Raw genomic sequence first — 21146 nt, 5'->3', positions numbered from 1 at the left:
ATGTGTGCACATGTACACATGCAACATAAAATAAAATCTTGAAGAAAATAAGTTGGTTTGCTGTAGTAACAGAAAAATAGGTAACTCAGCTCCTTCATTTTAATTCCGTCTTGCACAATGTCAGGGAAAATACTGTAATACCCGCAGTTGGCACAGTTGAAGTGGTCTGGGTGGTAAGGGTCGTTCTTGAAAATCAAAGGCTGTTCATCAATGATGGCATGGCATTTCTGGCAGATGTATTTTCCAAGGCCTCTGGCCTTTTCACGATTATGACATGGGCGACACAGGTGTCTATAAAGGGCCGAAATGGAAATTTAAAATCTTATTTTAAATTTTAAAAAAGTTATTTTTAATCATTACAAATATATACTTCTCATGTCTCTGACTAAAAATTAAAGAAACCATTTTTTTTAGAAAACTATCTCCTGTGCTATTAGTAGACCAGAATCAAAGTACAGGAAAAATCTCTTCCACTAATAATTCATGATGCACATGGACTTTATCACTGCCCACCTCTCCTAGCGGAACTGGAGACAAGCAGTAACAGACCTTGGGACCAAGCTCTGGGGTCATTTCCCAGGGTACTGAGTAAGTCATGGTTAGTTCTGAGTTCCCAAACCCTAGAGCAGTGCCTCATACTCTACAGGAAAAAATACATGAGACTTGAACAGTCCCTTCGTCCACCCACATCCAACAAGGACGGGAAACTCCTACCTGCCAGCATTCTTGACAAACCCTATGTCTGCCAGCACTTCCTGGCAGAGGTCACATCTGAAGCACTCAGGATGCCAGCTGTTGTTCATGGCTTTGATAACCCTGCCAATGATGAATTCACCTATAGGAAAGTAAAGCACAAAGTATGTGGTGAGGTGTCTTATTTGCTATAAATAAAAGGGAAAGTGTTTACGAAGGGATTGACTCTAGTGCTCCTCCAATACTAAACTACTGCCTTACCCCTAAGTCGTCTTTAAGATATCACATCTCCAGCCCTCGGAATTTTCCCTTTTACCTTTTATCATAGGACCTCAAGTGAGCCCTTAAACTTGAGACCCTCCTTACACAGCCTCCCATGTATCTGGGATCATGGGTCTGCATTACCAGCCTAATTTAAAAGAAGGCCTTTTATATTGTGTCTGTTGGAGTGTCTGTTGACAAATAATCTTTCTCTCATCTGGGTCCTCATTTTTAACTTTGCAGCCACATTTTAAAACTGGCCATATTGTACTGCATCACGCCATAGCATACCATGCCATACCATGCCATAGCATTGCACAGCATAGCATGGCTCTCCTTTCCAAGCTCTTCTATGTGCTGAGCTTTCCCAGTGCCTCTTAGCTGTTCATGGTCACAAGAGACAAAGACAGCTAAAACCTACAGCACTCTTTCCTTTTACTCTCATGTATACACACACCCCTTCAACCCCTCACTCCATGAGGATCAAACCAAGGCCTTATGAATGCTAAGCACATTTCTACCCCTGAGTGTTATAACTTCAGTCTCTACAAAGTATTTTCTGTTTTTTGTTCTCGCTGTGTTTTTGAAATACTGACTTCCTTCACTAATCATTTTTAACACTGAATTTAGGGTCTCCAAGCCCTGGAAATGTTCTAGTTGAATCTCCACTCACATGGCTACAGTGAGTGAGTCAAGTACATATGCACCTTTATCCAGTCAACTGAAACGTTCTCCGTCTCTTCCCTGGCCAGTCCACAAGCAAGTTGGCAAAGGGTACGTGCAGAGGGAAAAGCAGTACAGAAGGCCCACTACCGGCTTTTACCCACGTGCCCTTAACAATCAATTCTCTCTAGATTGTGGTCCTTCTTTAGTTTAACAGCAAAACAGAGAGATAAACACTGCTTTGTTGTCACAATAGAGACAAACTACAATAGTGACTTGTATGAGTGTGTGAGAGTTATTTTCACTTATATTCAACAGTAAAACTTACCACACTGGTGGCAGCAGGGAGCAAAGAGCATCTGGAAATCATGCTCACAGTACTTTCTTCCTTCAAACTGAAATGAAAACATGAAGGCCGTCAGTTTACACACACACACACACACACACACACACACACACACACGAAACAAGTACTGAATGAGACTATTTCATGAAAAGACAAACAAAAGTGGCTTTTGCTGTTTTATAGTATGTGTGTGTGTTGAAACCAAAGCCTTGTGAATGTTAGGAAAGTGCTCTCTGCCAATCAACTCCTTACCAAAGGAGGTTTTATTTTATTTATTTATTTCTGGAGACATAGTCTCACTTTGTAGCCCTAGCTGTCCTAGAAATTGTGTAGTAGACTAGGCTGGTCTTGGACTCACAGAAATCTGCCTGCCTCTGTCTTCTGAGTGCTGAGGTTAAAGGTGTGCGTCACCTGCCCAGCTAGCTTTGGGACCATGTTCCTCTGTGTTGGTACTGGGAAACTGCACAAACGGGAGGTACTCTAAAACCAACATTAAAAACCAAACCAAACAACCAACCAACCAACCAACCAACCAACCAACCCATAGATGTAGATGTGTGTTCCTGTAACCTTGGCCTGGGGAGGGTGGCAGAGTGATGGATGAACAAGGCTCACTGGCCAGACAACCTAGTTTGACTGATGAACTAACTTCAGGTTTAGTGAGAAACACTGTCCCAAAATATAAAAGTGGAGAACAATCAAATAAAACAACCTCAACTTTTACATACACAGGTACATATGTGACATATGTGCTCACATATATACACATACACATAGACACACACACAGAGAGAGAGAGAGAGAGAGAGAGAGAGAGAGAGAGAGAGAGAGAGAGAGAGAGAGAGAGAGAGAGACTATACAAGGTGAGGGCACAATAAACAGCTAGTCTCACCTCTGACAGCTTAATTATTTTTGATGTACATATTCTAACTTTAAGGATTATAAAATATTTATTATTTTATGTACATGTTTTGTTTGCACACATGTCTGTGCACTGTATGTGTATCTGGTGTCTATGAGGGGCAGAAGAGAGCCTCTCTAGATCTACTAGAGCTGGAATTCTACATGGTTGTCAGCTACTATGTAGGTGTTCAGAATTGAGTCTGGATCCTTTGTAGAAGTCCTTTAACCACTGATTCACCTCTCCAGCCTTGTCTACCTTTATAAGTTTAATGAAAGATACAGACCTCTCAACCCAGATAATTTGCATATATGTAAAACCCCTTCCTGCATTATTTTAGGACAGTATTTAAAAATTTTCACTGTAAACTTAAATATTTACCAGAAGTACATATTCTAGCATAATTTTAAAAATTATTTTTTGTGTACTTTTTTTTTTTTTTTTTTTTTTGCCTGTGTGTATGTCTGTACCACCTGCATGCCTGGTGCCCATGGAGGCAGAAGAGGGCATCAGATCTGGTGGAATTGGTTGTTACAGACAACTGTGAGCTGTCCTGTGGGCTGTGAGAATCAAACCTGGGTCCTGCGGATGAGAAGTTAATGCTCTTAACCACTGAACCATCTCTCTAGTTCCTTAGTGATTTTTTTGAGACAGGGTTTCAATATGTAGTCTTGGCTGGCCTGGAACGCTCTATGTAAACTCTGACTGACCAAAAGCAATTCAGAAAGGGTTTATTTTGGCTTCAGTTCCAGAAGGACAGAGTTCATCACAGCAGAGAAGGCGTGCCCTGTAGCAGGAACAGGAAGCTGGCTGATCACATTTTTATTCACAGACAGGAAGCAGAGAAAGAAAGCAGGAAGTGGGGTGAGTCAATAAATCCTCAGGCCCACTTCCAGTGACATACTTCCTCCCTCGAGGTCCCACAACCTCTCCAAACAGCACCACCATAGGGAACCAAATGTTCAGATAAAGGAGCCAGGCCTATAGGGTATGTTTCTCATTGATATCACCACAAATACAATAAGCAAGAAATATTATGTTCCAAGAGATTATGTGGTGTGGGAGAACATGAGCCCCAAAAGCAACAGCTCTGCTTCTCTCTGTGTAGGCTTTGGAGTTCTGAAAATATTCCTATCAGAGAGGCAAGAGGAAGGAGGGTTAATAACTGCGGCTTTAAAACCAATGATTGGGAACTTAGCCAATGTCCTTATTTCAGAAATGCAGATGCTGGACAGTCACTTGGTGATTTATACATCTGTCATGGATTGCTCTGAGACAAGTGGGTCAGCAGATAAGCAGAGAGGCTGGCTTTGGAGTTTCCTCTCTTCAGTCTTCACTTCTCAGTCCCAGCCTTCCTGAATAATCAGGATACAGTATTAGAGGAAATGAGTGAGGAAACTCTTTGTTAATCATTGTTCCATTACAGCATTCATTACCAACAGGTCTTTCCTGTTAATAGAGCCTGGGATGGGGGAGAAAGGCACACACTGGGAAAACCAAACAAGGAGACAGAAAAATTTGAAGCACTCACAGAAAGCTCAGCCCTGGGCATGCTGGCTGGATTTGCAGCATACAAAGAAGGCAACTGTCTAGCCCTTGCTCTGGGTTCCATCTATGCCAGTTTGAAAGATTTGTGAAATTGTATCTTTCTGTAACTGTTGGTTTTAGCTCACTTCTAAAAACACTTCAAGGAGGAAAAATACCTTTTTTTTAACCAACACATCACAAAGCTATGCTTAGGAATCATTATTGCAGGTTTTGGACCTGTTTAAATGGGCATTTCCTCCAGAAAATAACTAAAATCTTGCGGAAATGAGCACTGTTTTTTTTTTTTTTTTTTTTTTTTTTTTTTTTTTTTTTTTAAATACAGGCTCTCTCCATTGTAGCCCTAGCCATTCTGAACTCACTCTGTAGACTAGGCTGGCTTCAAACTCACAGAGACCCACCTATGCCCCCCAAGTGCTGGGATCAAAGGCGTGCATCACCACCGCCCAGAAGCACTGACTCTTTTAAATATAACTACATTATCAAACTTGAAACCCTATAGCCATATGTAACTCATGCATTCAAGCCAGAGTTGTGAAAACTATGAAAAGAACCCTGGGATCCGACACGGCTTTCCATAAGGATCTACAGAATGTGTGAGTAAAGTTTTTAGAAAAAACATGTTATATTACGAAATATATCTAAATCATTTCAGTATCTGAAAAAGATAGGACAATATAGTGCAAGAGAATGCAGCTTTTGGAGACAAGAGTCCTGAGAGAAGAGTCAGCTGTCATTATACTCAGTAGGCAACGGCTTACTTTGCTACATGTAACCAGTGACAGCTAGTTTGTGGGATTCATGTAACTATCCAATGAAAACAACAACTTAATGCATCTTGTGTAGTGAGTGGCTCACAAACAGGTGCTGAATTATTTTAGGGAATAAACCTAAGCCTTCTAGTCTTGTAAGCTGGCAGTGTACTTACTCCGGTACAGGGGACTAGCTTCCTAGCAAGGTATGGGAAGCACAGGCATGCTGCCTTAGGACACTGACACTGAGAAGCCCCATCTCAATCAAGGCTCAGAGAAGCAACAATGTCTGGGACATGACCACACTAGGCAAGCCCTCTACCACTGCAACACACCCCAGCTGTCCTGCTGTTTTTAGCATGCTCATACTGTTATAAGGTTACTGTCTTCTGATCAAGACTAAAATGAGTATTAATTTCTATAGTCTCAATGGGTCACTTTAAAGTAAAATGCAGAATAGTATCAGAATGAAGGAAACTGGATTTTACTGTGGCAATCTAGCACTAATAATGTAAAATGAATCTTGCTTTCTCTTAAATGGAGATAATCATTTCTTAATTATAAAGAGCTAAGAGATGTATTACCTTGGGTATGTCTCATGGGTTTTTTAGTTTACATATCAGTGCTGTGATTGAATCCAGGGCCTCTCACATAGTAAGGATGCACTCCACTATTAACCCCACCCCCAGGCCTGCCTGCTATTTTAAAAAGTAATTAAGCAAAAACAAAACAGCACACCTTTTTGGTGGGGTCTTTTTTCTTTTGAGACAAGTCTCATTAGCTCAGGCTAGTCTTGAACTTGCTATGTAGTCAAAGGTGACTCTGAGTTCTTGATCGTTTCCATTTCCCAAGTGCTGGGATTATAGTTATGTGTTAGAGATGCCAGATCAATGTGGACAGTCTTTGTGGCAGAAGCATTCAGAGTTAAATGGGAAGATGAGTATAGTAACACACAGTCATAATAAAGTGTAAAAGTGCTTTATGTTAAAATGAATGAAGTGTTCTGTGGACTCAGAAACTATATGGAGTGAAACAGCTGGTAACATTAGCAAACAACTGGCAAACAACTTAGGTAAATCAGTTCTTCTTGATGAACAAGTCTACAAAGTACCTTAATTTTCAGAGGGATTTCTGCCTAAATTGAAAACTCTTAGGTTCCTGTTTTAAGCCCTATCATCTAATAGGAGACAGGGTCACCGTGTGAGCAGGGCTCATATCTGGGTAGTATTCCTAGTAGTAGCTGCTATGCATTCTTTTTTGTTCTGGTTTTCTTTTGAGACAAAGTTTTACTTTTAAAAATGTTTATTTATAGGGGCGGGGTAAAAAAATGTTTATTTTTCTATTACGGGTGTTCACATGTTCCTGGTGCTCATAACCAGCTCTACTATGCTTAAGAGAAGTACAGATGCATCAGAAATGCTTGTGTTCATATCTCCAGCCATGAGTTCTACAGAGTGGGTAGTGAACAAGGATCTGGTTCCAGACTTCTCTTTAGCTAGAGGGATGACTTTCCTAGTCAACTAATCTAGTACATCAGGAAGTTCCACAAAAAAAAGCAAGTCATGTTTTGAAGAAAGTAAACAAACTTGTCACCCCAACCCCCTTAAATCTGAGACAGGGTCTTATTAAGCAAGCATACCAGGCTGGCCCTGAACTTGCAAATCTCCAGCCTCAGCTACCCAAATGATGGAACCACAGGTCTGTGCCATTACATTTCATTATCTGTAAGTCTTTATAACTGGTTCCAAGGGAAAAGAAAGAGTAAGGACTGTGAAAATAAGGGGAGGAGGACACTCTGACAAAAGACAAAAGCAATAGTAAAGGTATGGACTGGAGAAGATACCTTCTCCAGTCTGTCTTCCAAAGTGCTGGGGGTTCAATGTATAGCTCCTTGAAAGCTAAACAAGAAAACACTATCACCAACCCTATATCACTATATCATCATCTGTCCTGCATGGCTCATTACACTAAGATTGATACATACAGATCAAGTTTCTGGTAGAAGGCCTGCCTGTAATCTCAGCACTAGGAAGGTAGAAGATTAGGAGTTTAAAGTCCGGGTTGGGGATTTAGCTCAGTGGTAGAGTGCTTGCCTAGAAAGCGCAAGGCCCTGGGTTTGGTCCCCAGCTCCGAAAAAAAGAAAAGAAAAAAAAAAAAATAGGAGTTTAAAGTCACCCTCAGCCAAGCTGGATTATATAATCTCAAAAAACAAAGAAAGACCCCAGGCAAAAAAATCAAATGGACTTCTAGTTCTGGATAATCTTCCACTATTAAGCATAGCTGAACATGCATCTTATTCTTTGATGGGGATAGCTTTTTCTCTAACATGTTATTTAACCTAAAACAGCTGTCTTCCATAGGACCCAAAAGGCAACAGCCCATTAATAGCCCAACGCCAGGATCTGCAACATCTTTTGGACTAATACTAGGGAGATATTTATAGCCCGGCAGTGAAGAGAAGTAGGGAGTGAAGAAGAGACAAGTGTGAGTCATGTTTTATTCTGCTCTGCTTAAGGCTGTGTCTAAGCTTTTCCCTCTGACTAAACATAAATGGTTTTGCAACTGACAGGACCTCATGTACAGGCAGGTGCATAGAAGGTGACCACTGCTGGCTAAGAAAGATAGTGTCATTTAATGTTGAAATGGCAGACAAAGGGACAGTATCAAAGAAAAGTCATGAAGAGAGACTGGAAGACTACAGAGGGCAGATCAGGCAGAAGACAAAACAGAACTGACTTTTCCTTCTGAGTTTCTGAGTTCTTTCTTAACTGTGTTTCCATTAACATTTCCTTAATCTTAAGAAGAGACTTGAATGGATACTAGGGTTTCTAATACCTGTCACATCAGAAATTGCTACCTGCTGTGTTATTAAGGATGTTTCTCACCTCTCAGGGACACAAACAAAGAAAGGTAGGGATTAAAGGGGGTTTACACAGTATGAATAACACTGCTCTCCCTTTTTTGTGTTTTGGTGTGTATACAGGTATGTTCATGTGTACATGTATGTGTGCGATTACACATGTACACGTGTGTTATTGTGTGGAGGCCAGAGATTGTTGCCTAGTGTCTTCTTCAGCTGTTGTCCACCTAATTTTTGGAGATAGGAGCTCAATCAACCTTGACCACACTGATTTCAGACAGAGCCCAGGCTGCAAGTCCCAGGTAGGTCTTCCTGTCTCTACCTCCTGAACTATGGCATTGTGTGGATATGCCACCACTCCAGGTATTATACCTAAGTGCTGGAGATCTAAACTCAGGTTTATACACTGTTCCCTGGTCAGCTAGACACAGACTGAGCAGCAGCTGACTCCCAGACTCAGCATGGATTGCGCAGATTATGGTGTCACAGCATGTCCCACTAAGGAAACTCCACAGGAGTCATGTTTGGGTGTCAATAAAGCTTTGGCCCACGGATCCCCCTCTCTCTCCTGTTTTACTTTTCTAACCTATGTGTACTGACATCCATAAATGAATAATAAAAGCTTTATATTTAACTTTTATCTTTCCTAATTCATTATAAAGATCTTAAAATCGAACCAGTTTTATCTGGCTGAGTTAAGAGGTTTTAGAGCCTTTTGTCAAATTCTAAGAAGAGTTTGTTGAACTGAGTGGCACTTGGTTCAACAGCAGCCCTCCCTCCTATGCTGTCACAGCCTCTAGGGTCCTAACTTCTTCTCTTACCAATGACAGTCATTCAGAGTCAGTAGAGCATCTGGCTTACCACCACCATCTAAATACCCTGGGAGTTCTTTCCATCTTCTCTTCTCCCACAATTGGATTTTTGACAAAAAGATTTTCAGAGCAAGAAAAAAAAAGGAGTATCTTTCTACTTCTAAGGGTTGTTTTTTCTTGAGGCATAGTAGAAACTCTGGAATAATACATGTACTACTGAAAAAAAATTCATTCTGTGACTATATGCTCAATGCTGTTTCCTTGCTTTATATTAATACAGACAATTCACAATTTTTTAAAGCATGTATGGGTGGAACAAATGATGTTTTCCAGGCTGGCTTGGGAACTTCAATCTGCGCAGAATAGAGAAATGTCTCGGTGGTAATAATCACTTTAGTAATGACTGCTACAAACTACCTTTCCTTTCTCAGGCACAGAGACAGGAAGATATAAGTCTGATAGGAGAAAAGAAAAAAAAAAAGACCTCAAAGGGGAGAGGTGGTTCAGCAGTTAAGAACGCTGGCTGCTCTTCTGGAGAACACAGCAGCTCACAACCCTCTTAAATCCAGTTCCAGTGGACCTCAATCTCTTCCGGTCTCTAAGGGTACCAGGCACGCATGTGATCACAAACATATATGTAGGGGAAACACTCATATACATAAATAATAATTAAAAAAGAAATCAAAGAACAGACACTTTTAGCTGTATCAGAATTCTATATACATATATCATATAAAAATGCACACATTTGTGAATATGTTAAGTGGTGTGTTAGCAAAAACGAATTGCCAAAGTGATTACTCTCATTTTGACTCACGATGTGGGGAATGAGCTTCCCTAGGCCATCCCCACAATACATGCTCCTTGTGATAAAAAAAAGTTTCAGTATGATGGAAATACAACAAGTGTTTAGAAAATAACTCAAGGGGCTGGGGATTTAGCTCAGTGGTAGAGCGCTTACCTAGGAAGCGCAAGGCCCTGGGTTCGGTCCCCAGCTCCGGAAAAAAAAAAAAAAGAACCAAAAAAAAAAAAAAGAAAAGAAAAGAAAATAACTCAAGACACATAGAAGGGCTAAACAGAGTGGTTCCTGCAGTGTTCGAGACCTAACAAGATCCTCTGTAGGAAATACATGCAGGAAATCTCCAGAATTCAGCTTGGAAATCAGGAAGTAGTGACACTCTCCTTTGGGAAGATGTGCAATGATATCCTGATAAAGTAAGATCTAGGGATGAGGCTGGGTAGATTCCCTGTAGGAGCAAGCATTGGGGGAGGCCAGAGACGCTTCTGCTGCGGGCCTTGTGAAAGGATTCTGTAGCTGGGGCAGATGTACTCAGGTGTGATAGGCAGTTACAAGAAACTGTAGATTCTGAAGTGTGACGAACTGCTGGGCACGAGTGTAGATAGTTATGCAGGGCATCCTATTTAGGTTGGGACCTACACGATCCATGTGCTCCACCACTGACCTCCCAGTACTAAATACCTGGCACTTAATTCAATCTCTGGTAAGGAATTTGAAAGTGAAGGACAGTTAAGTTGACCCACCTCATAAAAGAGTCCTTCTGGGAACTGCTGGAAGCACTGAGCACACACGAAACACTGTTCATGGTACAGCTCACCATTACTGTTCACGATCTTCTCAGCAGGGTCAAAGCCCCCCTTGCAGCGTTCACACGTGGCACTGGCCAAAGCATTGGCCATGTTGCTAAAACACACAAAGGGCAAGACAGAGATTGTTAACTTGTTAACTGAAAGAGCTGACAGCATCAAGAATTGAGGAACAGATTCTATCTGGACACAAAATCTCCTATTTTATCCATATAACCAGGTTTCACAAGTTCTCCAATTCAAAATGGCCCAGTTTCATTAACCTAGGCACTTTAGTTTTTAAAAGGACCTCCTGCTTTGTCTGTTTGACTTTAACATTTTCAGCACTCTTACTAAGAACACAGATCCAAGCCAAGAGTTCCCTTAGCTGGTGCAGTGATACACACCTGTTAGTCCAGCCTTTTAGGAGGTAGAGGCAGGAAGGCTGCTTGAACCTAGAAGTTCAAGAACAGCCTGAACCATATAGCCATAGCGAGACTGTCTCAAATAAATAAATCAATGAATAAATGTTTCCCTTAAGAAACTCAGAGTTTCAGCTGGATAAGTAATGTTAATTAACATATCGATGAGATAGCCAGGCAGTGGTGGCATATACCTTTAGTCCTAGCTCTAGGGAGCCAGAGGCAAACAGATCTCTGCGTTTCTAGTCTGGTCTACAGAGTGAATTTCAAGATAGCCAGGGCAACATGGAGAAACCCTGTCTTGAAAAACATAAACAAGATATCTATGAAATAACATTTTTTAAAATTGTTCTTTGGTATGAATAAAATATATTTAGATCACATGTAGCCCTGCGCCCCACTTCTAGATCCTCTAGGACTCTCCATTCCACATCACCCTATAACTTCATGTCCATTCCTCCTTCCCTCCTCATAACACAGAGTCCAATTAGTGCTGCCCATAAGTGCAGGAATGCGGGGAGTGGGCCACACTGCAAAAGAAAACCGCCTCCCTCCCCTCGGCACTGCCAAATGCCAACAGCTACTCCGCTCTAGGCTGGGCCTCATGAGCCTCTACTCTCTGTGAGATAACAACTGAAAGTCAATTTCTTTACCTTAAAGAACAGAATCTAAACTTCATATAACTCAATATCATATTATTACCTAAATTTAGATTATACCTTTGATTAGATCAAAGCAACTGCTTAAAACCACTGAAAATTAGACAAGATGCCTCAATTCTATTAGACTGTATATAAAGTAAACATTTAGTACTAACAATATAAAACATATCATTAAATCACAGAATTTTATGTAATAAAAGATCACTTTGAGATAGAGAAACAAGTTCAGAGGTGGACAGTTAACTCAACACCACTGAACTAGCTACTCATTAATGAACCACACAGGAGGAGAATACAGCCCTCTGCTTACAAGGAATCATCTCCATCACAGATCACAGCCTTAGTGCAAACTCTTTTTTTTTTTTTTCTTTTCTTTTTTTCGGAGCTGGGGACCGAACCCAGGGCCTCTACCGCTGAGCTAAATCCCCAACCCCCTTAGTGCAAACTCTTGAGAGTTCATGGTAGGGACACAATTGTTTTACAGGTCAGGGAAATAAAACCAGGCAGAGCTTAGTGTTGAGTGACTCTGACAAGTTCCCCCATGAGCAATCCCACTATGTCTCAAAACACAGGAAGTGACCAATGAATAATCACCAGTGCTTTAGAAGTAAGCAGCATGGCTGAAATAAAGAATTAGGTGAGGATTTCACATAAATAGCCATTTTGTTTCTGAAAGCTCTAGAAATGCCGAAGGTTCCTTATGCTCAACTGTCACTGGGCAAGCCTTTTTTGTTTGTTTTGGCTTGCTTTCTGTTTTCAGAGGCTGATTCTATGGTAGAGTTCTACCTCTACAATAAGTAAGTCTGCTCCGTGGCATAGCTTCTGACCTTTCAAATATTTTATCAGTCTACCACCACTGCCAAGAGACAGATGGTGTGGAGAGCCTCTCACTTCACAAAAACTTTAACCAGCTGCCTTGCTCCTAGCTCCTTCCAACGTTAGTGTTTCCATAGCAATAGTTATTCTTTGCCCCACCCCAACGGAGGACAGCTCTACACTTGTCTTCTTCCTCAAATGTTTCAAGGCAATTCTATGTTGTAACCTTGCCATAGTACCTCTATGCTGAATTCTCACATTCACCATTCCAGATCAACCAAAACTCAGCTTTAATTAGTAAGCTCAAATCTAAGATAGGAATGTCACTGAAGAAAAGGGGAAGATGGGGCCAGAAAGATAGCAAAGTGGCTAACAAGGCTCGCTGCCAAGCCTAAAGATTTGAGTCTGACTCCTAGAACTCACAATGGTAGAAGTACAAAACTGACTCCAGCAAGTCACCTTTGACCTCTACAGTGTGTGCCTCCCACCCCTAATACTTTTAAAATGGGAAAAGAGGTAGCCTCACTTCTGGGTGAAACTGGCCCAAGCACTGTGTTGTATCCTTTCAGAATTATTATGGGAAGAGAGGATCCAGATGAACAGCAACAGAACAGTTAATAAAGTTCTAGAGGAATCTGTGCACCCTCTTTTCTTACAGAAAGAGCGACTGAATGGAGAATGACGCTAAGCCCACATCCATTCAGGAATTCTCAGAAGCTGTTTTGAGGATGAAATAATAAAAAAGTATAAACCACTCTGGAAAGCAGAAAGTGCTACTAAAAGACATAGTGTCATTTTAATTCTAAATTCTCTCCAATGTCCCAAACCTCACTAATCTTCATGGACCTCCCCAAAAGCTGGAGAACATTCTGGAATGTCTTGCTTTACTACCACTTAACTCAGTGATTCTCAAGGTATGGGTAACTGGTTCTCTGGACTGGAAAGAGGGGTTGTATCAAGAAAAATGTGCAGAAATTTAAGGCAATGGTATTCTCCTCTATATCATTAACATGTAATGTGTTATTTTAATTGAATAAATAAATAAATAAATAAATAAATAAATAAAAATTTTCATACAAGAAGTACTGGATTTCAATCTTTTTTTTTTTGATGGTGCTGATAAAAATGTTATTAGCACTGACTTGTTTATATTCACTACAACTACATTCCAGACTTTATTTATGTTTGAATACTGAAGTAGACTTGGCAAAATGGGTAGACAGATTAATGTTTTACACATATATTCATGTATATGTAGTAACAAAGGAGGAACAGAAAACGGCAATCACTTGCCTCCCAATTGACCTCATGTTTCCCTTCCCTCTCACCTTGCCTAGTTGGTTTTGCTTTTTCTTTCTTTGAGACAGGGTCTCATGTAGCCCAGGCTGGTCTTGAATCCCTGATCCTCCACACCTCCTAAGTGTTGGGATTACATTCTCAGCTCCTCTCTACCCTGACTTTCCTGTACTGGTCACATTTTTTATACTTGACAGTATTTAACACAATGTATGTAGAAGCTACTTTTTAAGAGATAAGTCATTATTGGTTATACCTAATTGCTTAATTTTCCAAAAACTGTTTCTCACTAAAGTGTTGATGAAAAAGAAAATGTGAGAGTGGAGAGAATGCATCTTTACAAAAGCTGCACAGGAAACTACAATCAAGCTTTCCAGCTTTTACATCTCTCTATCACCATGTGAAACAAATTCCTGTTCTAAAAATACAGCATGCAAATTCTGTTACCAAATATATTGAGTTTATTAACCACCTCAAATTCTGACTATGAAATAAATCCCCAACAAAGTGTTTGTCGATGACAATTTTAGTTTCATATCTGAGAACTTTCAGAGTATATTTTTCCTGTTACAGATCCTAACAACACAAGTGCTCTTATGGATAACACAATGAAAATGTACCATTATTAGAAAGATGAGAGCTGTCTATTCTTCCCAGGAAGGTAGCATTTTCCTTGACACCTATTATGTCCTCTGGTGGAAGTTTATAAGACAAGGCAATCCTGAGAACCACCCCGAGCCCTCTGTATACCCTGGAAAAGCCCTGCTAAATTAAAACACACTAGCTGGATTAAAGGGCTAGGGAATGCAGAACTGAAGACTGGAAGACTCAAAAGCCTGCATTCTGGAAGAGGAGAGACTCACAATTTCGCATAGAAATCACAGAATTCCTTGTAGACTTTTATATCACTGTGCCTGCGCTGCAGGTTCGACACAGCCCTCTCGTCTTCATTCCCATTAGCTTCGAGGACACTGTTAAGGGCTGTCTGGGGGATTTCTTCATTCTCTGGGATAGTGCTCGGGCGTGCCCGTCCTGGGAAGGCCATTGTACAAGCTCCAGAGTTCAGAGCCCTGCGATGCCCAGCAGGATACAGAGAAGAGAAACAATATCCAGGCCTCCTGTTTCCCAGCCAGGGTCACTCCCACTGTTCCCGCATGCGTCACCCAGCTGCCAGGGTCACTCCTGACTTTTCATGTTAAGAGCTCGGCGGCACAGCAGTCCGGATTATGACTTCTAGAAGCTTTCAAAGTCATTTCACAGGGCAGTGACAATTTGTGTCTGAGTGAATCTCCATTTGGGTGTGCACAGAAATATTTGAAAAGCTTGACAAGCTCCAATGAGGACTTGTGAGCCCCTGAAATGAAGCTCTATGTAGTCTTTTATTATCTTTGCTCTTGATACAAGAAACGAAACAGTAAAAGCTTCAATGAACCAGAAAGAACTGGAGTTTAATTGTAACTCTTTGATTTAATCCTGCTAATCCTGTAACAGGAGAGTCACCAATTCTTCATGGCATTCCTGCTATATTTAGGGCAAACTACTGTTTTGTAATTTTGTTCATCATGATGATAATAGCAACACTGTGGCATGAGGCAACACAAGGGTTTGGGGTTCTGCTGTTCCATTCTCTAGTCCAGTAAGCCATCCTACCCAGAACAAGCACCTCAAGGCACTACTTGTGAGCATAGTGCTCACAAGGCATAGTGTGGGGCACTGCAGGCCATACTGATAATAGGAGAGCCATGAGGCCTTGAAAGACAAGCACCATATAGCCTGAGAAACAGTGAATGGGGACATAGGAGAGTTGGCACTTGTCTTCTATCTCATCACCATATCCTCTATGAAACAGGTGTTACTCACAAATGAGAAAACCAAGGCCACAAAGAGACTGAATAATAAGTGACAGGGCTAAGCTATAACTTCTATGAGAGAAAATGGCTGAATAGAATCACTGGGAAATAAAACAGGAACTCAAAATCAGTATGTGGCAGGTACAAAATGGGATCAGATGCAGGAAATGAGATCGCATCTCCCTACTTTGAGTCCAAAGCAATGAAAATGATGAGGAATTCCAAGACTGCAGCCCTACACCTGCTGAGACTCCAAACTGAGGATAGGAGAGGGAAAGCACTAGAAGTCAGCTTCCCTGTGCAAACGTTACCCTTTGCATTTATCTATATGCTCTTGGTTTTGGTTTCTTTTCTTAAGGGCAAAGTAAAACAGAGGAAAGACAGAATCAGGTGATCAATTTCTTGATGATGGAACATTTGCCACTCCTTCAGTTTCCTCCATGAAGAAGGGGAACTAGAGTAGCAAAGTTGGGAGCCTGACAGTGGTATATATTCTAGTGGCATCAAGTGTGTGGCTACTGTGGCCACCAATCAAGCAGGACAATGATCTCTGCCCATAGAAATCTTACTGCACTCCTAACTAATCTGTTTTTCACCTGTAGAAAGTGTCATTTGTGGAACCCTATCATACATGGTGGCCAAAGGTTGGCTTTGTTTAAGTCAGTATCATGCCACTGAGATCTGTCCAGGTTGCTATACACATATATGCAGTTTGATCTTGTGTTGCTGTATAATATACAGCAGTATTAATGTATATGTGGTCAAATCATTTACTCACTGAAGATTTAAATAGGTCATAGTTTTAGGCTATTACAAATAAAAATTGTGTAGAGGCTTCTATGTAAATGTAGATTTATCCTTCTCCTTAAGAAATGCTGAAAAGTGAAACTGCTGAGCTATATTCCAATCATACTTTAACTCTGAAAGAGCTGCTAGGAGTGGTGATGCATGCCAGTAATACCAGCCCTTGAGAGGCTGAGGTAGACGGATTTAGAATTTAAAGCCACCATGGGCTCCACAGCAATAAAGCCCAGCCTGAGTTATACAGTAAGATTCTGTCTACTATCCACTTATCAGTGAGTACATAACATGTTATCCCCAAAGCTCAGAATACCCATGAAACAACCCACAAACCATATGGAGTTTAAGAGAAAGAAGACCAAAGTGTGAATGCTTCAATCCTACATAGAAGGGAGAACAAAATAACCACAGGAGATAGAAAAAGGGCGGAAGACTTGGGAGGGAGAAAGGAAGGAGAGGGAAAAAAAGGGGGTATCAGGTATGGGAGGAGATGGGGGACATGTACAGGGTCAGGAGAATGAATAGAAATATGTAGCAGTAGGGGATGGAGAACTGGGGGTAGCCACTAGAAAGTCCCAGATGCCAGGGAAGTGAGAGGCTTCCAGAACCTAACAGGAATGACTTTAGCTGAAATACCCAAGAAAGGGGAGATAACCTGTAGAGACCACCTCTAGTAGATAGGCATGACCTCTGGTTGAGGGAATGGGGCCACCCAACCATCTCAAATTATTAACCCAGAATTGCTCCTGTCTAAAGTTAATGCAGAGTGGAGCAGAGACTAAGGGAAAGGCTATCCAGAGACTGCCCCACCTGGGGATCCATCCCATCTGTAGACATCAAACCCTCACATTGTTGCCGATGCCAAGTGCTTGCTGACAGGAGATTGGTATGGCTGTTTCCCGAGAGGCTCTACCAGCACCTGACGAATACAGATGCAGATACTCACGGCCAACCATCAGACTGAGCCCAGGGACCCCAATGGAGGAGTTAGGGGAAGGACTGAAGGAGCTGCAGGGGATTGCAACCCCATAGGAAGAACAATATCAACTAACCTGACCACCCAGAGCTGCCTGAGACTAAACCCCCAAATAAAGAGTATATATGAAGGAATCCATGGCTCCAGATACATATGAAGCAGAGCATGGCCTTATCTGATATCAGTGGGATGCTAGAGTGGTGAGGCAGGAGTGGATGGTGAGCTGAGAGGGGAGAGAGGGGAGATAGGATTGGGGGGTGTCTGTGTAGGGGTAACCAGGAAGGGGGTATCATTTGAAATGTAAACAAATAAAATGACTAATAAAAGGAAAAAAAGATTCTGTCTAATAAAAACAAAGGCCAACTTTTATTTGGAAGGGCTTGGCGTGTAGCTCAGTGGTAGATCACTTGCCTACTGCCAGCAAAGGAAAAACAAACAACAAAGATCCTCCACTCAGTGACCTTATATCACAAGTTCAAAACCTTCCTCAGAATGTATTTTTCTCACACATCGAAAATAAACTTGTGACATATAAAAAAATAAGATGACCACAAATGGCTGCACCAAGAACCTAAAAGGCCCCCTTCTAACAGTTCAGCCAATAAACAGCCTCTCATTCCTCTCCTGTAAATTCTACCAGCCTATAGAGAGGCAGAGCTAACACATAGCTCTGGGTCTCCAAATTAGCAGCCCATGTAACAAACATGTCTTTGGAAAAACTTGATGCAATAGAACTGGCTCCTAGGCCTGTCAGATCGTTACTGCGCTGGACCATGTGCCATACTTACAGAAAGTGGTGAGAAGACCTCTTGTTCCATTTCCTCTATTAACAGTTGAAACTAGACTAAGGGTGATACTTGATACTAAGGCCCCCATCCGTAAGGTTTCTGTCATTTTGTTTTTGGAGACAGAGTTTCATAGCCACCTTAAATTCACTATGTAGTGGAGGCTGGCCTTGACTCCAATCTGACTGCTTTACATCCTAAAAGCTGTAATTATAGGCACGTACGACTATGCCCAAGTTAAACAGAATATGCTGTTATATATATATATATTTTTTGGTGGGGGGACAAGGTCTTATATTGTGACCCAGGCTGCTTGCCTCAAACTGGTGGTTCTTCTGCCTCAGTCCAGGAAAGCTGGGATTATAGAGATGTGCAAAAACGCTATATACACATTTACTTTTATTGGCCCAGTAACTTCACATCAGTGTGGTACTGTGTGACACACACACACACACACACACACACACACACACACACACACACACACACACACACACTTTGGAAAGATCAGACCAGGGTAACTGGCTTAACACCTTAACACCTTAGTCATCTTAGTCATACATCATTTCTTCAGAGAAAGTGTGAAAAATTCAAAGTTTTCCCTACTAGCTATTTAGAATGAATCAATTTATTGTTGTTAACCAAAGTTACCTGAAATACAGCTTGTGTAACATAAGTTATTCCTCTGTTTCCTCTGTCTCAGTTTCCAGTGACCACCCTCTTCATTACCCAAGCTTTCTCCTTGCTTAGCCACTGGTAACTACTTTGAGATAAACAGTTAGCTAACAAATATAAGTGAAAACATGTAGGACTTTTAAAACTTAGTTTATTTCATCTAAACAATGATTTCTAGTGTTGAAACGACCCAATTTCTTTCTGTTTTGGTGGTTGGTGGCTACACAAAATCTCTGTCTCTCTGTCTGTTTCTCTCTCTGCTCTGTGTGTGTGCGCACACATAGGCTTGTGGATAATATGATATTCCTTGATACTGGAATCCACAAAATAAGGTCCGTTCTGCTGTATGCTACCTGGCTTAAATGCTTATGTAGCTTACAAGTCCAGTTTATTTGGGGTAATGGCTCCTTGGTTCTTATATTAAATGCAGCAAATATAGCCTTTAATTCCACGATTGCCTGGTAATAAATGACATAATCAGCCCTTTTATGTTTACATGAGGGAAGAAGAACACAGGATCATGGAGTGTTGACAAAAGTTACGGATACATGGACATAATACCACAAAATCCTCTACAATCCTTGGTGTAATCAATTTGTTTGATATGTTTGTAATTTGTACCTGATTACTTAAGAAAAATAAGAGAGAGAGAGAGAAATTCTTTAGACTGCATTTCTTTAGACTGCAAAAAGGTAAAAACCAAAAAAAAAAAAAAAGATGAAATTTGGATAATAGAAACTGGCTAAGTACAAATTTTAACCCACAATCTTAAACCTCAGACTACTCGCAGCTGAAGACAGGCACCGAAGTATCAAGACGAAGTGGTAAAATCCTGTGGTGTTTTTGTGGAGTGTGGAACTGATGTTTGCAGCATGTAACAATCAGGACATTTTTCTAGGGAAGGAGGAGGGAGGCCTACATTTCTTATAACTCAGTGGGAGAAAGCAAATGGTAGCCAGAGAGAAACCTAATTCATTAGGAACAAGTCTGATACCTGTAAGTGTTTCTGTTGAATGGGGTCAGAAGCTCCCTAAGAAAATGGGTCAAAATGGAAATGACAGGAGATTAAAAAATATGGAAAGATAGAAGTTCTTAAAATTCAAACTGAAATAAAGATAGTAAAGGTGGTTTAGTATTTTAGCGACTACTTGGTAACTTCTCATCTTTTTTTAAAGAGTCTATTTAATGTGTGGTTTGTGCACATGAGCACAGTGCTAACAGAGGCCAGACCCCCTGGAGCCATTGGACATGGACACTAAGAACAGGACTCAGAGCCTCTGGAAGAGCAGAAAAGGCTCTTAACTGTGAGCCATCTCTTGAGCTCCCATTTTATATCATTTGAGTAGTAATTTCTCTGATAAAGACAAATTTGTATGTATTGTTTGTGTATATACATGGCATATTATCACTACCTTGGCTGAAAATCAGTTGGTGATAAATACATGCATTATTTGTGTTCTGCAGTTTGTTCTATTAGTCTTAGTCTGTTTTACGTCAGAGCCATGTTACTTAGGTCACTAATGCTTCCAGCATTGCTCCTTCTGTTCAGGACTGCTTCAGCCATTTGACAGTCTGTGTCGATCAATCCAAATTTTAGGAGTACATTTTCTACGTCTGCAGATAATGTCACTGGTGTATATATTTTTTGGAGACAAGGTTTTTCTGTGTAGTGGGCCTGGATGTCCTAGAACTCACTTTATAGACCAGAGATCTTGAACTCAGAGATCCATCTGCTTCTGTCTTCCACATTCAGGGATTAAAAGGTGTCCTCCAGCTGGCATTTGTAAGTTTTTATTTATATTATGTGTATGGGTGTTTTGTCTGCATATATGTCTATATACCACTGGAGGACAGAAGCAATCAGATCCTCTGGGGTGGAGTTACAGTTGTGAGTCACCATATGAGTACTAGGTTGAGCCTGGTTTGTCTAGAAGAGTAGCCAGGGCTCCCTGAGCCCCAATTGTATCCTGACAGGAACTGAACTTGTTGGTCATAAGGGTTTCTATAGACATTACAACTCATGATCATATACATGACTTTCTAATTTGGGGACCTTTTAGTCTCTTTCATTAGTGTTTGGTGAGTTTTTTTTTTTAAGACTTATTTTATGTATGTGAGTACACTGTCACTGTCACTGTCTTCAGACACACCAGAAGAAGGCATCAAATCCTCATTATAGATGGTTGTAAGCCACCATGTGGTTGCTGGGAATTGAACTCAGGACTCTGGAAGAGCAGTCAGTGCTCTCAATCACTGAGTCACCTCTCCAGCCCCCTTATGCTTGGTGATTTTCATTATTCTTCCCATGGTAGGTGGTGGCTAAATGTTTTCCTAGATCGTTCTCTCACGATCCTTCCCTATTTTATCTCCTCTACTGTAAATCAGATTGCTTTCTTGATTCCTTTTCCCTGAAGTTTTGTCATTGATAGATATAAAAGCTATTGAT

The 21146-nt window shown here is 41.0% G+C and overlaps 1 protein-coding gene across 12 annotated transcripts in view; it reads right to left on the bottom strand.

The window, feature by feature from the left end:
* Lims1 (LIM zinc finger domain containing 1) overlaps window positions 1-21146 on the bottom strand; it is a 110244-nt gene that overhangs the window by 14498 nt on the left and 74600 nt on the right. For 9 of the 12 annotated variants that reach the window (XM_006256389.5, NM_001415155.1, XM_006256390.5 and 6 more), the window contains 4 exons: window positions 10376-10535; window positions 1946-2012; window positions 715-835; window positions 142-291 (listed from right to left, as the gene is read on the bottom strand). In XM_006256389.5, the coding sequence (XP_006256451.1) occupies window positions 142-291; window positions 715-835; window positions 1946-2012; window positions 10376-10535 (498 nt within the window). Of the gene's footprint in view, window positions 1-141; window positions 292-714; window positions 836-1945; window positions 2013-10375; window positions 10536-14476; window positions 14777-21146 lie in introns of those variants that run through there. The other 3 variants (XM_006256387.5, XM_006256385.5, XM_063279473.1) reach the window with 3 other exon arrangements.

This window comes from Rattus norvegicus, chromosome 20, assembly GCF_036323735.1.
Source record: "Rattus norvegicus strain BN/NHsdMcwi chromosome 20, GRCr8, whole genome shotgun sequence".
NCBI lineage: Eukaryota > Metazoa > Chordata > Mammalia > Rodentia > Muridae > Rattus > Rattus norvegicus.
This window is presented reverse-complemented; position numbering and strand designations above follow the sequence as displayed.